Source organism: Triturus cristatus, chromosome 2_1 (assembly GCF_964204655.1).
Source record: "Triturus cristatus chromosome 2_1, aTriCri1.1, whole genome shotgun sequence".
Classification (NCBI taxonomy): Eukaryota; Metazoa; Chordata; class Amphibia; order Caudata; family Salamandridae; genus Triturus; species Triturus cristatus.
Genome location: NC_140581.1, coordinates 88,532,428 through 88,554,720, shown reverse-complemented (window position 1 = coordinate 88,554,720; position 22,293 = coordinate 88,532,428). Strand labels below are relative to the sequence as shown.

General features: G+C 46.1%; 1 protein-coding gene across 5 annotated transcripts in view; it reads left to right on the top strand.

The window, feature by feature from the left end:
• Window positions 1-22,293, top strand: part of UNC13B (unc-13 homolog B) — a 2,660,654-nt gene that overhangs the window by 1,460,533 nt on the left and 1,177,828 nt on the right. For all 5 annotated transcript variants that reach the window (XM_085628130.1, XM_085628129.1, XM_085628128.1 and 2 more), the window contains 3 exons: window positions 3,853-3,927; window positions 4,950-5,169; window positions 6,635-6,862. In XM_085628130.1, the coding sequence (XP_085484256.1) occupies window positions 3,853-3,927; window positions 4,950-5,169; window positions 6,635-6,862 (523 nt within the window). The remainder of the gene's footprint in view (window positions 1-3,852; window positions 3,928-4,949; window positions 5,170-6,634; window positions 6,863-22,293) is intronic.

The following is a 22,293-nucleotide window of genomic DNA, read 5'->3' as shown; positions in this document are numbered from 1 at the left end:
AGATCTTGAATAATGTACTGAATGGATTGAAGTTCAAGTCGCCTCCACCTACTGTACCCCAAAGAAATCTTTCCATCATCATCAAGACTTGCTTCTAGAGGAAGTAAACATCTTACTTCAAAAGAATGCAGTAGAGGAAATGCGCACTTACCAAAAAAGGGAAATTATTCCTATAAAGAAAGGACAAAAATGAGAATTCAGATCCAGTCCTGATATGAGACTGACAAACATATTGATTAAAAAAAGAAAGATTGATTATGTTCTACACCTAGTTACATTAGGGAGACTGGATGTTCAAATAGATCTTGAAGACCCATATTTCTGCATTACAGTAATAAAAAAAGATCATTTCTACATTTGCGGTGTAATAGGATTATTACCAATTCAAAGTCCTACCTTTCGGCCTGAAGTCAGCTCTTCCCACTTTTTCAAAGTGCAAGGCAATTGTAGCGGCTTATCTCGGATCTTGGTCTGCCCTTACCTGAACGATTGGTTAGTGAAGGGATCATCTCCAGACCTTGTAACAACACACTTCCTACTGCAGAAAACACCATACAAAGGCTATGATAAAGAATCAATTTTCAAAAGTCAATGATTACCCCAGTGCAAAGGATTCACTACTTGGGTGCAATATTAGACACCGCTGCCACAAAAGTGTATCGTTTGGCGGTGCAACAAATCTATCCAACAGAAATATTGCTGTTTGATCAAACACTCAATCCCACTGTGCAACAAATTTCTTTATTACTAGGGTCGATGGCATCATGTGTCTTTCTAATTCTGAGTGCCGGACTCAATGTGAGGCCATGCCCTGGAAGACCAGTTAAACCGGAAAACTGGAAATATCAGGAAGTTCCATTGCAAATTATGGTGACAGTTGTTCCACTACTAGTATGGGATGCTCACATGGAACATTTATAAATATGTGAAACATTGTCGGAGAGGGAGAAATACTACCACATCAACCTGCTGTTCTTAAGGGCTATCCATCTAGCTCTCAAATCTTTCTGTCATTCAGAACGAGCACCCTTTTTGTTCAGATGGACAATACAACCACAATGTGTTATCTGAACAAGCAGGAGGGAACACATTCAAGACCATAATCCCTGGAATCCCAAACCATTTGGAAATGGCTGCTGCCAGGAAACTTATTTATTACAGCACTCCACCTACCAGGGAATCAAAGTGCACAAGCGTATACCCTACTTTGACTCATACAAGAAAATCACGCCTGGATCCTCAACGAAGAAGTACTACAAACTGTCTTCAAAGAATGGTGGAGTCCATATATACCTCTATTGCCGACTTAAACAACAGGAAATGTCCAAACTTCGCCTCAGAATTACCACCCAGTGTCCATGTGAAATGCCCCTTTGATCGACTGGTAAGAAAAATCTGTCTATATTTCTCTCCGAATACCACTGATTCTAACAGTTTAGATCAAGCTGTGATGTTCCAGAGCTAGAATGATACTTGAGCCCCAGAGTGACCACAACATGGATGGTTCACAAAAATCCACCTATCACCTGATGCTTCTCTGCAGACCGGACCTTCTTTACAACGTGCTATCATTGAACTTAACGGTTCGGCTCCTGAAGTCCTGCAAAATGGACATTTGAATCTCCTACAGGACTTTATAGACATTTTGAAAGAGGCAAAGAGACCTTCACTAGAACATTATATATATTTAAGTAGAAGTGGTTCTGCATCGGGTGTATACAGAATTACTGCAACCCTATGAAATGCCAAGCGAAGGTGGTTAGTCCATATCTTTTTCATCTGGCAAGACATGGCCTTTCCTTTACATCTGTAAATGTACACTTTGCAGCAATTACTGCATATAGGAAATCTTCATAATCCTTAGTCTTCAAAATATCAGTAGAGAATGATTTAAAGATTAATGTATCCTACCATTGAACCTATACACAAGGAGACTCTGCAGCATTTACCACGAAAGACCGCTTTTTTAGAAGCTATTACTTCTGTGTGCAGTCAGTGAAATTCAGGCCTTATGTTCAAAAGACCTATATACAGTTTTTCATAAGAACAGGGTTGTAATTAGAACCTACCCTGCTTTTCTTCCAAAGGTCCTGTTGAGTTTCATGTCAATCAAACATTTCCTTGCCAACTTTCTTCCCCAACCCTTTCAATCTAACAGAAATTACTGTCCCTCACCCGATGTCAAAAGAGCACTAAAATACTATTTAGGGAGAGGAGTTGGCCGAACGGCTAGGGCAGTCGACCTCGAATCTGGGGAACCGGGTTCGAGTCTCGGCAATGACACTGAACATCCTGTGATTCTGGGCAACTCACTTAATCTCCCCGTGCCTAACAAAAATGAATGTGTGTCCTCATGTAACGTAACTGGTGCTATGTAAAGCGCTCTGATACCCGATTCGGGTCAAGTTTGCACTATATAAAACTCAGCAAAAATAAAAAAACAGAAGAAATCAGACAAACAGACCCAGACCATCTTTTTGTAAACTATGGTTTGCTAAGGACTGGTCATTTCACTTCAGAGCAGTCAATTTCTAGATAGATGGTTTCTTGCATCACATTTTTTTTTATAAATTAGCAAACAAACCCATCCCTAAAGCACATTGACCTTGCGGAAAGCAGCTACAATGGCTCTCTAAAGAAACGTGGCCATTTTGGTGATTTGTAAAACTGCTACATGAAGATCAGGACAGAGATTTACCAGACACTATTGTTTGGATTCAGAATGTGGCAGGCCCCTTTGAAGAATCTTTTTGGTATGATTGGAAACTGCTAAGTTTTCTCCCCTTATCCAGAAAATTCCATGATGGGATGAACTTGCTATACTTTTCAGTGCTTATAACTCTTTCTGAGATTCACCTGGAAGAGAAGGAAAATAATCTTCCCTATAATCATAGCTCTCTTCCAGGGCAATCTTCATCAAAGTCCTAAGCAACCCTACCTCTTTCCCGTACAAGAAGTTAAAATGGAGGTTCTCATTTTCCGCCTGGATCTTGATCTCCTTAATAATGAAAGGACCTACCTGTCACCGCTGGGCCATGAGGAACACTAGAGCAAAGATAGACCTCAAAGGCACATTACCAATTTGTAACGCTTCTACTATGCATATTATGTGCAAGCATTGCTGTAAATTCCATGTAATCTTCCCTTTTTACAAAAAGAGGTTTGTGATTGACATTTCTAGTCTCTTAAAATGTAGTGAATATTTTAATGCAGTTGAAGGTATTTTTTAAAATAAATTACATTTGACCATTTCTAGCTTTTTTTTAGTTTGCAATCTAAATTGTTGTTTTAGCATGTGTGCTGTTTATCTACAAAAAGAATGTGTGCATATCTATATATTTGTAAAGTGCTTTGGGATCCCTCACGTGGGTGAGACAATTCACTGCTCATGACTTTGATGAGGATTCCCCTGGAAGAGAACTAGTATTACAGGTTCAGAAACCTTTCTTTATTGGTGTGATTTACACTTAACACCACCTAGAGAAATAGCAGGCACTCATTCAATATGGGAAGTTTCTAATTGTAGGTTTTCAAGATCCCTTCAAATTATCAACCAGATCAGTGAAAGAGTTAATTCAGCTAAGATGGAAAAGTCGTCTATAGCGAATGACTTCCACCATGAATGTCATTGTGTGGAATTTGAGTTGCGATTGCAGTTGGCAATGTCAACTACTATAGCCTTATTATAGTGTTAAGAGTCTCAATGTCTTTGGCTCAGTTTAATTTCTACATGCTTACAGTAACACTCAGACCATCATCTTTGCCACCCTTGTTAGTTACACAGGTGTATAAGTGGGGGATACTTCAATGTGGGATTCATAGTAATATTTTGCCCTTCTTTTCCTATCTCAGTCACTGGTTCAGTCGCGGAAGGCTGGGATTACCTCGGCAATGGCGACCCGGAGTTCTCTCAAAGATGAAGACCTGGTAAGGGATGTTGTAGCCAATTAACAATTGATTTTTTAAAGTACTCGCAATCCAAGATAGAAGACACTAAAGTATACTAGTGGATAGTATGTTATACTCTGCACAACATACTCTACTTGTTGAACAGTACCGTACACGCAGTAACACCAGACCTTCGCCGATAACAAGGTTAATGAAATATTCTAATCCAGTGAGTTAAAAGATCTGATGCACAATGCGAAGTCATTATTGTTTAAGTGCCCTGAGGAATCGAGATATGAGCTTTGCCTGATTTACTTTAGGTAAAAACGCTGTGGCTTCCTCACATCATAGGACTGAGAGTTTTTTGAAAGGGAGAATGATGGAAAAGTGACCTCAAAGTTGGTTTTGTGAAATCACTTCCACTCCATGCGAGTGAAGAAGCATGCTTTAAGATACTTGATCCATGAATGATTATAGGTGAAAAACACAGACATAGACAAACAGTGTGGCAAGGCACTGGGATGAGAAGATGGCAAGAATGGATGTATCTAGTTTAGTAATGTTCAGTTATTATCTGGAACCTTGGGAAAACAAAGTGCAAAACCACTGACTTCAAAATATAGATGTTCAGAATCTCTGCCAGAATGTCTCCACAGAAATATTTTGGCCTTTATTGAATTCCTAAATCCAGCCAAACTCACTTCCCGCTTATTGTAGTACAGGTTTAATGTGTTTGGGGTAATGCTTTATAGGGGACTTATTTACATATCCAAAAGTTTGTACGACAATACTAATGTAAGGTTGAGATGTTGGTATTATTTGTTTGCAGTCTTATGTTTTATAAACTATGTAATGTGTGGTGCTTAATAATTTGTTATGCACAGGATAGAAATGCATTTTACTCGTCTCACAGTCAAAGGCTGATTCATTTAATTGACAAACAATGTCAATAATTTCTTCGCAAATGGGTTTTTGTCTTTAGCAATTAGGTTTTGTCAAAGGGGAGTGGGGCTTGCATTCCTTTTCTGCAGCCAAAGTCTCATAAATGTGCTTTATTTCAGAAATCCCATGTCTATAAGAAGACTCTTCAAGCCTTAATCTACCCCATCTCCTGCACAACTCCACACAATTTCGAGGTGTGGACAGCCACTACCCCCACGTACTGCTACGAGTGTGAGGGGCTCCTGTGGGGCATTGCACGGCAAGGGATGCGCTGCAGCGAATGTGGAGTGAAGTGCCACGAGAAGTGCCAAGATCTGCTTAATGCCGACTGCTTGCAGCGTGAGTGGCGACCCCGTACATAGAGATCTTCTGCAGTGTACACACACACTCTGTTCTTATCAATGGCACTGCAGTGCCTTTGTCAGCAGCGTTGTCTAATTGTTTGTAGTACAGCATTACCTTAAGAGTACTGACCAGTGCCCAACCCAATGTACTGTGGTGACAGAAGTGCATAAAGGAAGAACTTGGGGAGCCCCAAAGGCAGAGGTCTTAAACAGTTCATGAAGGCGTAAGAAGTGAGGGCTTTTTAACACTTCCCATCTAGAGGAAACTCAACACTGTTATGTGCTATCCCTCCACGGGGATTTGTTCAGCCTTTTATAGTGGTCCTTCAAAGTCTAGTAAGGCTAGTTCTGTGTCCTCCCTTGTCTCTAAAAAGAGATGTATGGACTCTGGAGGCAATCGGTGACACTACCTCAGTTTAAGCTATGTGGACTGGGTGACTGAAGGCATGATGCAATGCCTCGATCTATAAGAAGCATTACAACAGGCAGTTGCATTTATGAGTATTTTAGTTGAGATACATTTTTGAGCCTCCTCTCTCCTTTCCACACACAAACCACATACATCAGAAGATGGTTAAATGAATGCATCCATGCATGCATGAATAACAAGATGGCTCAGTGAGTTTGAATCCCGCCTCAGCAACTCAGCGCATCCTCCTTCTGAGGGTGATAATTTGCAAACCTCTAAATCAAATAATTGCAACATAATACCTGTTATTTTGATGCCTTAAAAATAGCAAATCTATGTACTGATTGCTGCCTGACGAAAACCTTGCAATAAAGAAGGCATGAAGATTGTCATTAAAGTCTGTCCACCTATCTCCCTATCAATCAATAAGCTACATAGGGCTGTACTAGCTCTGTGTGTTGATCCCTTCTAATAGGTTGGCCTAAGTGACTTGTTCTACAGAATCTTTTCTTTAAAAGGACACTGTTGTGGCTCTATAATTGAGAATCTGCCAGAAGGCTGCATAATGATGGGGTAAGGACTGAGGAATCCTTTCACCAATCCAGGTTTTCCTGCAGTGCGAAATAGTTATCCCATGTAGTGCTTCAGAATGCAGAGGCCTGGGAAGAACATAAGGACCTGGCACAGCCATTGAACAAGATGCATGGCTCTAAAATCAATCCACTGTGCAGCTTGTAACCAATTAAAAGCTGACGATCTTCTGATAGGTGGCCATGTTCGTTCAATTTCTAATAAGAGTTAGTCCAATTTTCTGGAAGGCTTGAAGTTCCCCCAAGTGTTTATCATGTAAAGTAGTACCTGTCTATAAACCTACAGGACCCTGTGAATATTGTATCGAACTTAAAACGTTTAGGCATTTGTGTGGTTTGCAATATTATATCACTGCAATTTCTCTGTATTCCAAACAAAAATAGTTCTTTTTATAGACAAACAAAATAATAACATATGTTCTGCAGGATTTTTAAGTGAATCCCTGTTACTCCACAAACAGGAGCTGCTGAGAAGAGCTCAAAGCACGGTGCAGAAGATCGAACGCAAAATATCATCATGGCCATGAAGGATCGCATGAAGATTCGAGAGCGGAACAAGCCAGAGATCTTTGAGGTCATTCGGGACGTGTTCACTGTGGGCAAGGTGGCTCATGCTCAACAGATGAAGACTGTGAAGCAGAGCGTCTTGGATGGGACCTCCAAGTGGTCAGCCAAGATCACCATCAATGGTAAGCATGCATTGCAGAGTGTCCACCTCTTCCCATCTTGATCTGTGGACTCTCTTGAGTGGAACAGCTTGTGACTTTCAGTTACTGACAAAACAGTATTGTGGACTGAGGGGATGCAGCTTAGAATCCTATTTTTATAGAACTTCTTCAAGTGAAGCGCACACTTGCCAGAAAAGCTGCTGAACGCGCTTTCGTGCACTGGGCTGGAACTGTCAATGATTCAGATCACTTCAAATGTCCTAAGTGTGTGCTACTGGAAAGCCTTAAGCAGTGCTTTGTGCATAAAGACGCCATAGAGTGCTTGCTTTCATGGCTTCAGTGAGTTCTGGATCAGTCAGTAAGACACAAATTGTAAAGCGGAACCATTCTGTTGAGAGAGATGCAGAATGTTTGGGTGGGGCTATTTGAGGAGCAGGTAGTAACACTGCACCTTAATGTGGGAAGCATTTGATGAATTGTGATTTCTGGGAGTTCAGCTTTTAACAAAGTGGGAGAAAATCAACCCATCTACTTTGGATACTATTCTATAGTATAGTATGTATCAGCATAACCAATACCCATATCCACCTTCCCATAGCAGGATATCAGATTTTTGCTTATTGCCTGCACCTTGGAACATTTTCCACCATCGTACGGATTCTCAGCAGAATCGCCTTGCAACTAGCGTCTCTGTTGTAGGTTATGCACAGGTCCCAGTTGGTGTCCATAAAGTGCTAAGCCATTCTTTTTGGGTAACAGGCAAGTTCTAATTTTAGTGTCAGCGTTCTCTTTAACTCTCGCAGACCCAGTCCCTTGAGCTATCGAGTACACCTCATTCTGAGCAGCTGTGGGACTAAGCAGGACCCCTGGCCTTCTTGCTGTATCCAGGAGTCATGCTATTACTTATTTGTGTATTCACTCCTGGGACATGATCCTCTGTATGTGGGGTCTTCTGATGTTATGTACCAGCCCTCCACTACTCATGTGCTTGCCTGCACTGCAGCTCTGGATTACGTTGTTAGCACTCTCTGTCGTTGAGTCCCAGTACTCATTTTGGTGCCACGTGATTTATGGGCGCATTAATTATTTTTTCCATGTCACCAAAGGGTACCTGTCCATTATTTGAGCCTCATCTATATTCTCATGAGGTTTTTTTCATATTCTAGAAGCTGCACAGGGGCGGCTCCTACATGTGGGTGGAGGAGCGTCGCTCTACTGCTTTCTCATAGTGCGAAAAGCGGAAACATAAAATGTTATTATAAATGCCATTTTATGTTTCTGCTTCTCGCACTGCGAGAAAGCAGAATGGTTTGGGGGGGGCACGTCTGCTCGTCGGTAGGGGAGGAGTGGTTAGCCCAATGCAGCGGGCTCTGACTGTTTGGTCGGCCTTTGGGGCCGACAAAACCAGTCATGCGCACTCTCTCTTATCTCCATGTAGGCTGCATGCAGCCTACATAGAGAAAATAGCCTCCCCACAGACGCCTGTGTGGTCAGCGTCCCAATCAATCACAACGCTGCCATTGCAGCATTGTGATTGGCTATGGGGAGAGGAGATAAGCTGCCTGTTCCTGCAGAGGCAGGAAAGCAGGAGCAGACCCAGCCGTGAAGATGCAGGATCTGAGAAAGGTACTTTCTTTTAGTTCATTAACACCCCACCCCTGCACGACCCCCCCATTCCTCACGACCACTCGCCCACCATCCCCCCACCCCCGGTGAGCCATGCTGGCCGCGACTGAAAGCTGCATGGCAAGGTCATGATTGCACAGCTAAAGTGGGACGCACAGGGATGTGGCATTCCAGAGGTTGCTCGTGCAGGGCTCCTGGGCAGATTTTTTCGAATATGGTTCCTCAAACATAATAGAGAGGAACATTTTTAAATACTTTGTTTAACTTACAGTTGCATAATTGTCTGTAACTGGTGAGGCGCATGTCGGCCGATCGGCTAGCGCTCCCAGGATCTCTCCCCGTCCCGGTAATCTGAATATGACGTAACTCTCCCTCCACAGTCTGCACACATGAAGGGACATACCTGAGGCCCCTGACGGCATGCTGTGGTTGGTGGTGACCACTCGGGACACAGCACAGTGTTTCCTCTGGCGGCTCACTTTGCCTCGGCTCCTAACGCGAGGCAGCTACAGTGTTGGGGGCGGAGCAGTTCCAGGTGTTCTTCTGCGATGCCTCCGAAGGCAGCCTGAGGCAGGACACGTACTCCGACGGATTCAGCAGCTATGGGGAGAGCCGGTCAACCGCAGCAGGGTGCAAAGAACGACATCACTGAGAAAGGTGGAGAGATAGGTGAAAAGGGATGTGAAAAGAGGCAAAGGCTGAACAATACAGATGGCGGTAAGCGCAGCATGCCTGCTTTGTTTTCGGCTAACAGAGGTGAAAAATAACACATTCTCAACAGCTTGGAGGGATCAACAGGGGAGATATGCTAGGGGAGTAACTCCATATCAAATGCTCTCCAGGACAAAACTCACAAAGATAACCCCAATGAGGATCAATGTAAAAATCAGCTGAGTAAGGCTGAAGATGCTACCCAAAGTATCCTAGCTGCTGGGGTAACAGGGGAGTCGGTTGCAGTCGTGGCCCCCGTGCTGCAGCTAAAGGAACATATAATACCCAACATGATTAGAAGGAATTATGTGGGTAAAGAGATTCAGAAGGATAGCATGCCGAATGTGGATGCATTTAGTGAAGATGCGGAGGTGGGCTACGACAACACTATGCAAAATATGACTAAAGAGATTGATTCAGGCGATTACTTATTTTCCCTGTCTGACCCCTCGTATTCATCAGGATATGAAAGTGACTCAAATCTTAGGTTAGGTTCCATGGGGATATCCCAGAGGAGTGGGCATAGTGAATCAAGCAATATGCAAACTACTCCTTGGACAGTTCGAAAGGACCACGGCCACAGTGAAAATGCTAATCCAGACTGAGCGAACGAGGATTTGATTTGGGACTGTTTTTTCTCAGCCAGGACTGGGTCGGTGAAGGTGCGGTGGCCACTGAAACGGAAACAGGGAAGCCTGAAGAGATCTCGCTGGCTACGATCTATGAGATAATTATGGTTCATAGGGAAGAAACCCACACAGAAAGCCAACGGACCCAGGGGGCATGCTGTAAACTGCAAAATTCAGTAAGGCGAATCGCAAAATCCTGCTCCGAGTTTGCGTAGAGAATTTCGGATGCAGGGAATAGGATATCTAAACTAGAAGATGATCTGGCAGCTCAAAAAACAGTAATGGAATCGATACAGGCATTGAGGGAGGACACAATATGGAAGCTCTCCGATCTCAAAAATCGCCTGTGGCGCAATAATTTAAGATTTTTGGGGGTCGCAAAAGGCATGGAAGGCCAAGACACAAGAAAATTTGTTATCGATATGTTCTCAGAAGCATTCCCTGAACTAACACAATGGGATTGAAATCAAGACATACAGAGAGCCCACAGATTCCCATTTACACAGCGGGCAAGGCCAAGGAAGGTTGTCACGAGACCTAGAGCGATCTTGATCTGGGTCAACAATTTTCTAGCCGTCAAGCAGTCTATGAGCTAGCGTGTCCCGATAAAAAGAGAAAGGGGAAAGGATATGAGTTTTTCTTAAGGCCTGATTTTTGCCACCAGATGGTGGAAAAACGATGGCAGCTCAGACAGCTCATCACTCCATTTCAGAGCAAAGGTGCCCAAGCGTTTCTACTTAATCTGGCCACATTGTAGGTCATATATAAGGAACAGACTCTATTCTTCACCTCAGAAGTTAAAGCCAAGTTACACCTGCAATCTATCACATAGGATTTAAGAGGAGATGCATGTGTTTGTTTTTTCTTTTTTTGTGGGGGATTATTGTTTGATCTTGTATCTAGATACGGTATCTCGCTTCAGTGGGCTGTTTATCTCCCTTCCCTTTTGTTTTTTTTCTCCCTCCTCTTCTCTCTGTTCTTGTGTTTTATGTGAACATAATTATGTGGCTCTCATGAAGCGATGGGAGATGCAAAGCTTTCCATTTTTTGTTGTTGTTTCAGTCAGGCTGTATAAGTTTTGTTTAGTGTTATTTTTGGTTAATATGAACTTTTGGCATTTGTGTATTCTAAACAAGCTATATATGCGAGGGGGAGCCTCTGGGAGAGGTTAGCTATCTATCACCAGGACCATTGGTCCTAAAGTCTCATTACAGGATGGGTGGGGGGTGGGATGGAGTCAGGTTGCTGACTTCAATATGGGTAGTTGAGGGAGTGGGGTGGGTGTGGGTCTGGAGAGGGTGGGTGGGGAGCACGAGAGGTGGTTGAGAAAGAGGGAGGGGGTTGCAAAAGAAAATGCAATCCATGACAAACTGAAGATGAGGGTATGGAGGTATATGAATTCAGGAGATAAAGGTCATAAACCGAAGAGATACAATAGTTTATGATGGGGATAAAAGGATACAAGCTAGTCTGCGCTTATGTTCATTTAGGTTATGTGGGCTAAATAATAATGCAAAACGACAGCGGGTTGCAGCTGAAATGCGGGTGATACAACCCGATTTGGTATGTCTTCAAGAAACTCACATACCATGGAACAAGCGGGGGGTCCTTAATGAGATTGGATATACATTACTGGCCTGCACACAACAGTCCACCATGAATCGAGAGATAGCCATCTGAGCTAAAAATGGGTTAAACGGTACTGGCAGGACATTGGTGGATAATCAGGGTTGCTGGGTGGTTATGGAATGTGCCAGGGGGCATTTACGTATACTCTGTGTTCTGACTATGGGTCCAATCTTGACAAAGGTGCAGTGCTGGAGGGCCTTAATTTAGAACTAGCATCATGGCATACCCCGCTGATTCTCTGTGGGGGAATTCAATATTCATTTAGGTGTTCAAGATCTCCAGAAGGGGCTGAAGTGCTATAAAGGTAGGAAGCCTAAAGCTTTTAACGCCTTACAGTATTTGGTGGAGGATCATGGCCTGAGGGACACATGGTTTACATTACAGAGTTCAGACCCGAGCTTCACGTTTTATTCCTATCCTCATAATAAACTGGTCCGGTTGGACTACTTTTTGGTGTCATCAGGTTTACTCCTGGGCGCTAGAATACAAGTCCATCCCAGAATTACATCATACCACGGCCCATTAGTGTCAGACATCCCGGTCAGTAGTAATAATAATTCTCCCTATCGGAGGTCCTTCTCGTTTGACCGGAAACTCTTAAAAGACTTTAACTTTATAAATCATATGGAGGACTGGATTCAGCAGTTTTTGAAAGTTAACCATAGATCGACCTCACAGGCTTATGTCTGGGATGTCCTTAAGGCAGGATTTAGGGGAGAGATTCTGAGTTATGGGCTTTACAGACAGAAACAACTGAGTCGAAATCCAAGATCTATATGGGAAATTCGCGCTATCAGAAGAATAACTGATGCAAGAGATTTTGAGGGGAGGAGATACTATCCCTTTACCATCAGAGGTGGCCCGCTGTAAAGCTGAGGTCAATCTATACATGAGCAAAGAGATTGCTATTAAGTATAATATGTTTAAGGAGGAAAGGTATGAGTTTGGCAAAGCCATCAGGCGATGCTTGGCGCAAAGACTTCGCTCCAGAGAAGCTGCACAGAGGATCCAAAACATGAAGGATATACAGGGCAACCTGGTGGAAATCCCGTAGAAGATACTGGAAGTATTTAATACTTTCTTTAAAACTCTATATACAGAAGACAACCATGGGGAGGAGGGGGTCGACACTTTTCTCAAGGGTTCAGATTGTGAACAGCTGGCTGGTAGAAGCAGCTCTCCTTGATTATCCTATTACCATGGAAGAGCTAGAAGAGGCAATAAACAACTTGAGTAATGGTAAAGCGGCGGGCCCAGACAAATTGCCTCTGGAGATATACAGAACCTTCTTCCAGGAGTTAAAAGCGGAGCTACTGACCACCCTACAACAAGCACAGGGGGGTAGTTCCCCCATCATGAGAAGAAGCAAATGATGTTGTTTAAAAAAAAGACAAAACAGCAGAGCTCACTGGGTCCTATCGCCCTATCTCTTTGATAAACCACTGACTGGAAGATTTATACTAAAATCATTACCCCACTTGTATCATTGAGATAGCATTGGTTGATACCCAATAGGGGCACTGTGAACCATATTAACAGAGTGGTAGCGTTGTTGGATACAGCTAAGGTACAGGGCACCACCCTAGGCCTGGTCTTGTTAGACTTCGCGAAGACATTTGACGGCGTTTCATGGAATTTTTTATGGGGGGTAATATGCTTTATGGGGTTTAGTCCTGGGTTTAGTCAAGCAATTCAGGCTGTGTATAAGACCCCAAAAACCTGAATATGTATTAATGGCTTAGAATGAGAACCGGTATATATATCAAGAGGTACGAGGCAGGGTTGCTTTTGCTCCCCACTCTTATTCGCAATATACATAAACCAGTTTTTAACTATGTTAGAAAGGAACCTGAGAATTAAATCTGTAGGTTGTGGTCAGGAGCAGCTTCGAGTGTTAGTGTATGCAGATGACATAGCGGTCTAAACAGCTGACCCAGCGGTAGCTATACCCCAGATAGAATGAATGGCGCATAGGTTCGGATCTGTATCCGGGTATAAACTCAATGCATCCAAGACACAAATTCTATGCACTACTCAGACCTGTATCCGAGACCCTAGAGTGACTAATGAAGTAACTTATCTGGGGATCAGGATTAGAACTTGTTTAAATGAATTAGTTGAAGCCAACTGGAATGCCATCCTCACAAGTGTAAAGAGCCAACTAGATAGAATGGAGTGCCTCCACCTCTAAATGGTGGGGAGGTGTAATGTATTAAAAATGGTAATCTTACCTAAAATGTTATACTTCTTCAGATATGTACCACTTGAACTATCTAGGGGATAGTTACAGCAATTACAATCATGTTGTACTAGATTTTTATGAGCCCAAAGGAAACCTCGGACAGCAATGCATTTTATGTCATTACCCCGAGAGAAGGGCGGTGGGCTGTACCAGATTTCACATTTTATTATTATGCTTGTATCCCACATAATATCCGGATAATGCTCACTGGCGAGGATATAGGTAACCCCACAGAGCATCCATCTATATACCAGATGTTACCAGGGGCGGAAGTAAGGAACTGCCTATTTAGAATATTAGAGTGTAACTATTACAAAAGAACTTATTTTAAGTTGGTAATAGCTGCTTATAAGGTGTGGAGAACAGTACGGAGAAAGCTACTAGTTGAGAGGGTATGTTATTATACACCTATAAACACACCCAGTTTACTACCTGCTATCTTCTCTGATAGGGTGGCGCATAAGTGAAAAGATAAAGGAATTACATCCATAGGTAACCTATATAAGGACAGAGAATTGCTCTCCTTCCATATAGTAGCTGATAAATATAAACTCTCTAAAACAGAATTTTTGTAATACCTGCAGATGAGGGATTTCTTGAACAAAAAACAAAGGCTAATCAAGCCTTATGTGTTAGTTGAGGCCATCAAATGTAAACAACGAATCTGCGGGATATACAAATATGTATTAGACATACAGCGAGATGATCTAGGGGCCCAAAATACAAGATGGAGGAACCGATTGACATGTCAAGATATCCACATAGAAAAATCAATAGAAATGGCAGGGAGAATTTTAATATCAGCTAACCTAAGAACACAGCACTTTAAAACTATATTCAACTTATACGACACCCCTGCGAAAATGCTGAAATGGGGGGTACTCTGTGGAAATTAGCCTTTTTAGGGGCCCACTGGTGCAGTGGTTCACCCTAATCTGTCCACGAGTCCTTAAACCAACAAAGAAGAGATTGGCACTGAAGCTAGAATTCAAAATAACAAGTTTATTCATTCATGGGTGAGACCACGTCCATACAACACTCTCAAGTGTTCCAGGAGGTAGTGACTTGAATACACAGACACTGGGCCTTATATACTGTATTTGTTGCGGAGTAAGCATGGAGACTCAAATAGAAGGTACAGTTCTTCACATAAATAGTTATCGACAAACATGGGCAGATGGAGATCACTTAGTCAGCGAAGTGGGAGGGGAAACAGAACTGCTTACATCAGTAAGACATGATGGACAGTTATATTTTCAAACGGGTGCATTCTAGCAGCTTCAGGCCTTTCTGACCTCATACATTGCTTGAGCTTAGAATAGAAGGAGTTAACTAAAACTGATTACTCAAGCAGAATAGAAAGGCAAGCAACAGTGAAGACGGAAGAATCACATGGCTAACAAAATGGACACCACAACCAAGATGGCTTCAGCTCATGCTAACAGCAATTATTTTCGATTTCCACAACTCAATGATGGGAAACGTTTTCGGTGTGGTGCAGACTCGGCTGATATTGTACACATTTTATATATGTGCAGGAGGTTAGCTCAGCTTTTGGGTCATATAGAAACGTTCCTTTCGGAAATCACTGGAATTGAAATGAATATCACACCGCCCACTATGTTGATGGGTATAGGGGTGACATGTCTAAAGGACATCCAGCTTATAAATCCAGGTATTTGATTGTTCAAGCAGTTGCGGTGGCTTGTCTCTGTATAACCTCCATGTGGTTGTAAAAGGAAGCCCCTACATTTGAAATCTGGAGAGCTAGATTTTATATCAGACCTTTGCCACGGACTCTACCTGGGCGGCTGCCTTGGTGTGAGCTCTCTGTGGCGGTGGATGGTGATTGCCTACTTTGCACTATTGACTAGCGCTATTTTAAAAACTGGATTTTATTGTTTTATCGTTTTTTAATTCTTTGGTGTATCTTATGTGAAGTGTATTGAAGTGTATTTATTCTGCCTTTACTGCTGCACCTTCTCTCCTGAGGCGCAAAGCCGGGAGATCTTTCCTATACTCTCGCTGTGTTTTGGGGGCTTAGGGGACTCTCTTCTTACCTGGGGCAGCGGAGCGAAGTCGCTTTCACCGGTGTCGGCTCCTCGCTGCTCCGCGCTCTCCTCCTTCCTGCTGTGCTCTCTGGGCGCCCCTCTCGCTGGTCAGTGGACAGCGGGATAGTCGCACGGGGACGGCGGCCATCTTGAGTGAGGCTGGCTCGCTGGTCGGCGGACTAGGCTTGCTGCCTCACGGGCGGGAACTATAAAACTAGCTTCCCTGCCCTGCCCCGATCAGACCTTTGCCACGGACTCTACCTGGGCGGCTGCCTTGGTGTGAGCTCTCTGTGGCGGTGGATGGTGATTGCCTACTTTGCACTATTGACTAGCGCTATTTTAAAAACTGGATTTTATTGTTTTATCGTTTTTTAATTCTTTGGTGTATCTTATGTGAAGTGTATTGAAGTGTATTTATTCTGCCTTTACTGCTGCACCTTCTCTCCTGAGGCGCAAAGCCGGGAGATCTTTCCTATACTCTCGCTGTGTTTTGGGGGCTTAGGGGACTCTCTTCTTACCTGGGGCAGCGGAGCGAAGTCGCTTTCACCGGTGTCGGCTCCTCGCTGCTCCGCGCTCTCCTCCTTCCTGCTGTGCTCTCTGGGCGCCCCTCTCGCTGGTCAGTGGACAGCGGGATAGTCGCACGGGGACGGCGGCCATCTTGAGTGAGGCTGGCTCGCTGGTCGGCGGACTAGGCTTGCTGCCTCACGGGCGGGAACTATAAAACTAGAAGGTGATGACTCCGCGCAGCGGACGCGCATTGCGGAGGCGCCTTTCCCGCGCCAAAGGAGCGCCTAAGGAAAGCCCGTCTGCGCCCGTCAGCGTCCCGGATGCGGACGGGTGCGGAATAGTGGAGTACACTGGCCCTCAGCTGCGTGCTTTAAGAACTGACCTGCACAGCAACTGTGGGGTATGTGACCTTGGTACAGGGGAGAATCTGAGCTGTCCAGGGTGCGGGTGGTCCTTGAGATGGGACTGGGTGAAGCCCATGGCTCCCAAGCTTAGTCGGCAGTTAACCTTTACGACGACTCATAACTCGGACGACCGATCTTTCAATTGTGCTCTTTTAAACACTCGTTCGGCTTGCAAGCATGCTCAAGATCTGTTCAGTTTCCTGACCGATTTCAAGCCAGCCTGTCTATTTCTTACTGAAACATGGCTTGATGATACGTCGGGCCCAGATATTGCTAATGCCTTGCCCCCCAACTATTACATACTTAGAAAAGACAGGATGAACAGAAAGGGTGGGGGTGTAGCATTGCTGATAGATAGACAGTACGAATGCTCCATTATCCCCACGAATGAAATCCACGGGGTTGAAGCATTGGGTTTTTGCCTCTCCTTTTCGCCGGCTCAATCCTGTGCCGGTCTGCTGATTTATCGACCGCCAGGCCCCTTGGGATCTTTTAGCGAAGAGCTTGTTACTATAATATCTACTCTGAGCATTCAATTTAAACATTTTATCCTATTGGGCGATTTTAACATACATTTTGATACTCTGGCTGCCACTGACACTATCCAGATACTTGATATCACTGCTCCCTTGGGCCTTCTACCCTACGTGATATCGCCGACCCACGATAAAGGCCACACATTGGACCAGATCTTCTCCACCTCTCCCATCTCTGTTGCACCCCCTCTTCCCGTCTTATGGTCGGACCATTCGTTACTAACTTTTAAGATTCAGTCCCTGTTCGCGGGGACGGGTAGGCCTGTCGGATGTCAGTCCCGCCTGTCACGCCCCTTTCATCTAGTCACACCTGAGATGATTGAGCACTATAGGCTATCTCACCCCTGTTCTCTCACCGGGGACTTAGAACTGGACCTCCTTCGCTTTCAAACATGGCTAGCACAGTGTTTGGAGGACTTAGCCCCGCCTAAGCGCTCCCTTAAGAAATCCTCACGTGCCTCTGGCCCCTGGTTCACACACGCTCTCAATACCAGTAGAAGGCTTTGTAAGAAGGCCGAGAGAGCTTGGCGTGCCAACTATTTAGATTCACTAAAGGAGGCCTATAGGTCCTGTATTAAGGCTTATCATAAAGAAATTTATGTAGCCAAAAAAATGTACTTCACCCATAGGATTGAAGAAGCTGCGAACACTAGCAAGGAAATTTTTGCTATTGTTAAAGAATTTACCTCTCCTGCCGCCAGCTCCCTCAAATGTTCCTTTTCTGAGACGTGGGTTTCTCAATTAGCCAGCTTCTTCTCCAATAAAATCAGGAGTATTCAGGCTACTTTTTCCTCTCTCGACCTGGGAGGACTGTCCTGGCCCAATACCCCGTCTGAGGTGCCTAAGCAGGGGCAACCCAGCCTGATGAGTTTCCCTCCTCTCCAACCTCTTGACTCTCTGGAATTACTCTTAAAAATAAGATCGGGCTCTCCGTTGGACCCTTGCCCTGCCAAGCTGTTGGCTAAAGTGGCCCATGTGCTAAACCCGATGGTGAACCCCATTATAAACCGCTCCTTAGAAACAGGCACAGTTCCTTCCATCTGGAAGCAAGCGATGGTCGTACCACTGCTGAAGAAGCCGTCCTTAGACCCCACTACTCATGCCAACTATCGACCTATCTCCTTGCTCCCAGCCTTGGCAAAAGTTGCGGAAAAGCACGTGCAGTCTGTCCTCTCGCTCTTCGTTGAGTCCCATGGTATTCTGCACCACACTCAATCCGGTTTCCGTGCCAACATGAGCACGGAGACGGCCCTGTTGGAGGTGACTGAGGCCATTAAGGAAGTCCTGGACTCTGGGGGGAAGGCAATGCTGATTTTGCTTGATCTCTCGGCGGCATTTGACACCGTCCCCCATGGCCGCCTTCTAGCGCGCCTTGAGGAGATCGGTATTGGTGGTACGGTACTCAACTGGTTTTCGTCTTTTCTGTCCAACCGCCAACAAACAGTCTGGGCACCCCCACACTCCGCGGTAGTGCCACCCATGGAGGTGGGTGTGCCTCAGGGATCAATCCTGAGTCCTACTCTTTTTAATATCTATATTTCCCCTCTGGCGGCACTTGCGGAGTCTTTCGGTGCCCAGATTGTCTCTTATGCTGATGATACTCAGCTCCTTTTCTCATGCGAGAAAGATATGGACTTCGATGGTGCTCTCATCAAAGGCTGTCTGGAGGCAGTCTTTAATTGGCTTCAAATGAATCAACTCAAATGCAACTCGGAAAAATCCGAGGTTCTCTTTTTTGGCTGTCCCCCTGATACGTGTTGGAAATCCTGGTGGCCGCTGGACATGTCCCCCCCCTCTAATGCAACACCGGTGGCAAAAAATCTTGGGGTTAAGCTGGACACCTCCCTCTCTCTGAAACCACAAATTATGAGTCTGGTTGGCCAGTGTTTTGGGGTCTTGAAAGCACTTAGAAAATTCCTTCCCCTCCTCCCCATTGCCCACAGGAAGACGACAGTGCAGGCCCTAATAGGATCCAGGCTTGATTATGCCAATGTCCTTTATCTGGGCCTCCCGAAGTCTCTCCTCTCGCGCCTGCAGATTGTGCAAAATTCGGCCGCTCGTGCGATTTTTGGTCTTGGTCATCGCGCCCATGCGTCTGGCCTGTTGCAAACCCTTCATTGGCTGCCGATCCAGAGGCGCATTGAGTTTAAAACGCTCACCCTTGCTTTTAAAACCCTTCATGGCATGGGCCCTAGTTATCTCAGAAAGAGGTTCATCCTCTATAAACCAGCCAGAGCTTTGCGCTCAGCGTCTCTATCTCTCTCCACGGTCCCAGCAATTAGGCGCGCCCGCATTGGTGGACGCTCCTTCAAGTACCTTGCGCCCCGGGCTTGGAATGCCCTCCCACTCTCTTTACGGATGAGTGAGAGCTTGCTGTCCTTCAGAAAAGAGCTCAAGACTTGGCTCTTTAGCCAATAAGCCCCCCCCCCCCCTCCCCCTGTTTAGAGCTCTGTGGCTTCGGGTCTGATAGCGCCGGGACACTCTGCTTGAGTAGCTGAGCGCTTAACAAAACCCCGTTTAACATAACATAACATCATCTTAAATCTGGAATATAGTTTATATGGTCTCGAAGGAATACGGAAACTAGGTTTACAAATATGGGGGCCTATGATCTAAGAATTTGTTTACTTGGATAATGTACCACTTCACCCTTTTGTAGGTTTCAACTGCATGTGAAATCTATTGTATTTATTATAAATATTAAAAGGGGCTTACATTCCGCCATTACTTTTCATTGGTTTGTGTGCTTGCCACTTACTTTTCCTACATTTCTGTTGGCTATAGCATACTATGGACTGTTGCTCTACGTGTATTTCTCAGATCAGTATCCCATGGCCCAAGTACTCTGTTCATCCGTTTTGCGGATCTTTTTTTAATGTTTTGCCAGCACAGTGCTTGTGCTGTGCTTGTTTACATAATCTCCCTGTGGCTGCATGCATTCCAAGTATGCTTGTATTCGTTTTTTGTTTCTCCTTCTATACTTACCTAATCCCCCTGTGACTTCACGCATTTCAATCGTACTTGTTGGCTGCGTTAAGGGTCACATGACCATCGGCAGTGGGGCTCCTTCTGTAGCAGCAGCTCCTTGCCCGTCGGAAGACCGATCTGGTTTTTTTAATTGTTTTTGCAATTTTAATATGAACGCGGCACAAAGGTATTGAGTGCTTCGATTTCATTTGCGCGACAAACGCAAACGGAACTCAAGGAAGCAGAGTGGTCCATGAGCTTTATTTGCTCAGCCCAAATTGAGCGACAACCGCAATCCTTCGGGAAAACAGGGAAATTAGTAATAAGGGTACTCGACAGGACAACCTGTGGCTTGGATCCGAACCTTACTCAATGGCACCATCCAGAGACGACCTTATTTTGACTGCCGGGATGCTGGCTGCCTCCATTACCACTTCGCACTACCCCTCTTCCTAAACCCTTTTCCGCCCTACACAGAATGGGATGGCATCAGAGAGAACCCCTCGTGCCAAATGGCCCAACGCCTGCTTTAACTCACATACACAACAACTCGGACAACAGTTGCACGCCATAGAAGCCAAATATTGACTTTACAGCCAATGACCACCTCAGAATTCTATGCGACGACTAGGTGTGGCTGAGGTGCAGACAATACTCCAATCTCAGACTAGCTTGTACATTAAGGGACTCTCTCTCCCTTAGGTATGTTCAGCCTTGCGATTGGCTGTTTCTGAACCAGAAGTACTGCAAGACAAAATAACGTCTGTGTGGAGAAAAATCAACAACGACAGAGGAAGTGAGTTTAAACCGCACGCTACGAGAATGTGCTAGAGGATGGCTGATTTGAGTCTGTGGATGGTAGGAGTTTTAACATTGTTATTTTTGGGCTAGCACTCCATGAATGCATGCCCTCTCTACCCATCCACTTTGCCTGGCCCAGCTCCCACCCAGCCTTAACAAGTTACTGCCCTTTGCTCCCATGCTGTAAAGCAGGGCGTCATGAATAGAGGTGGGCAGAAAAAGCCAGCCACCCTTGCTCCCCGGCCCCTGCTTCTGAACGCAGCCAGAGAGCCTCCCCGGGCCCTGGTGGACCCCGTTCCCAGACCCTCAGCTGGCTTGCAGGACGGGGGGCTCCCACACCCCGAGGCCTGCCAGGCAGAGCACGAGCCCGGGCCTGGTCCCAGCTTCCGAACCCTAGCCAGGCTGGGGAGAGCCTCCTCGGGCCCCGGCGGACCACCCCGTCCCCTGCGCCCGGACCCTCGGCTGGCTTCCAGGACGGGGGGCTCCTGCAGCCTGGGACGCAGCACAAGCCCCGGGCCCGGTCCCAGCTTCCGAACCCTAGCCAGGTCGGGAAGATCCTCCCCGGGCCCCGGTGGACACCCGTCCCCAGCGCCCAGACCCTCGACAGGCTTGGGGGCTCCCGCACCCTGGGACGGAGCATGAGCCCCGGTCCCAGCTTCCGAACCCTAGCCAGGACGGGGAGAGCCTCCCCGGGCCCCGGTGGACCCCCATCCCCAGCGCCTGGACCCTCGGCAGGCTTGCAATATTGGGGGCTCTCACACCCTGGGACGGACCACGAGCCCCGAGCCCGGTCCCAGCTTCCGAACCCTAGCCAGGACGGGGTTCTCCCCAGTGGACCCCTGTCCCCAGCACTCAGACCCTCGGCTGGCTTGCAGGACGGGGGGCTCCCGCAACCTGGGACGGAGCACGATCCCTGGGCCCGGTCCCAGCTTCCGAACCCTACCCCGGCCGGGGGGAGCCTTCCCGGGCCCCAATGGGATCCCCGGACCATTGGCAGGCTTGCAGGATGCGGGGATCCCGCACCCTGGGGCCCGCTGGACAGAGCACAAGCCCCGGGCCCGGTCCTAGCTTCCGAACCCTAGCCAGGCCGGGGTTCTCTCCAGTGGACCCCCGTCCCCAGCACTCAGACCCTCGGCTGGCTTGCAGGACGGGGGCTCCCGCAACCTGGGACGGAGCACGAGCCCCGGGCCCGGTCCCGGTCACAGCTTCCGAACGCTACCCAGTTCGGGGGGAGCCTTCCCGGGCCCCGATGGGATCCCCGGACCATCGGCTGGCTTCCAGGATGCGGGGATCCCGCACCCTGGGGCCTGTCAGATGGAGCTCAAGCCCCAGGCCCAGACCCAGCTTCA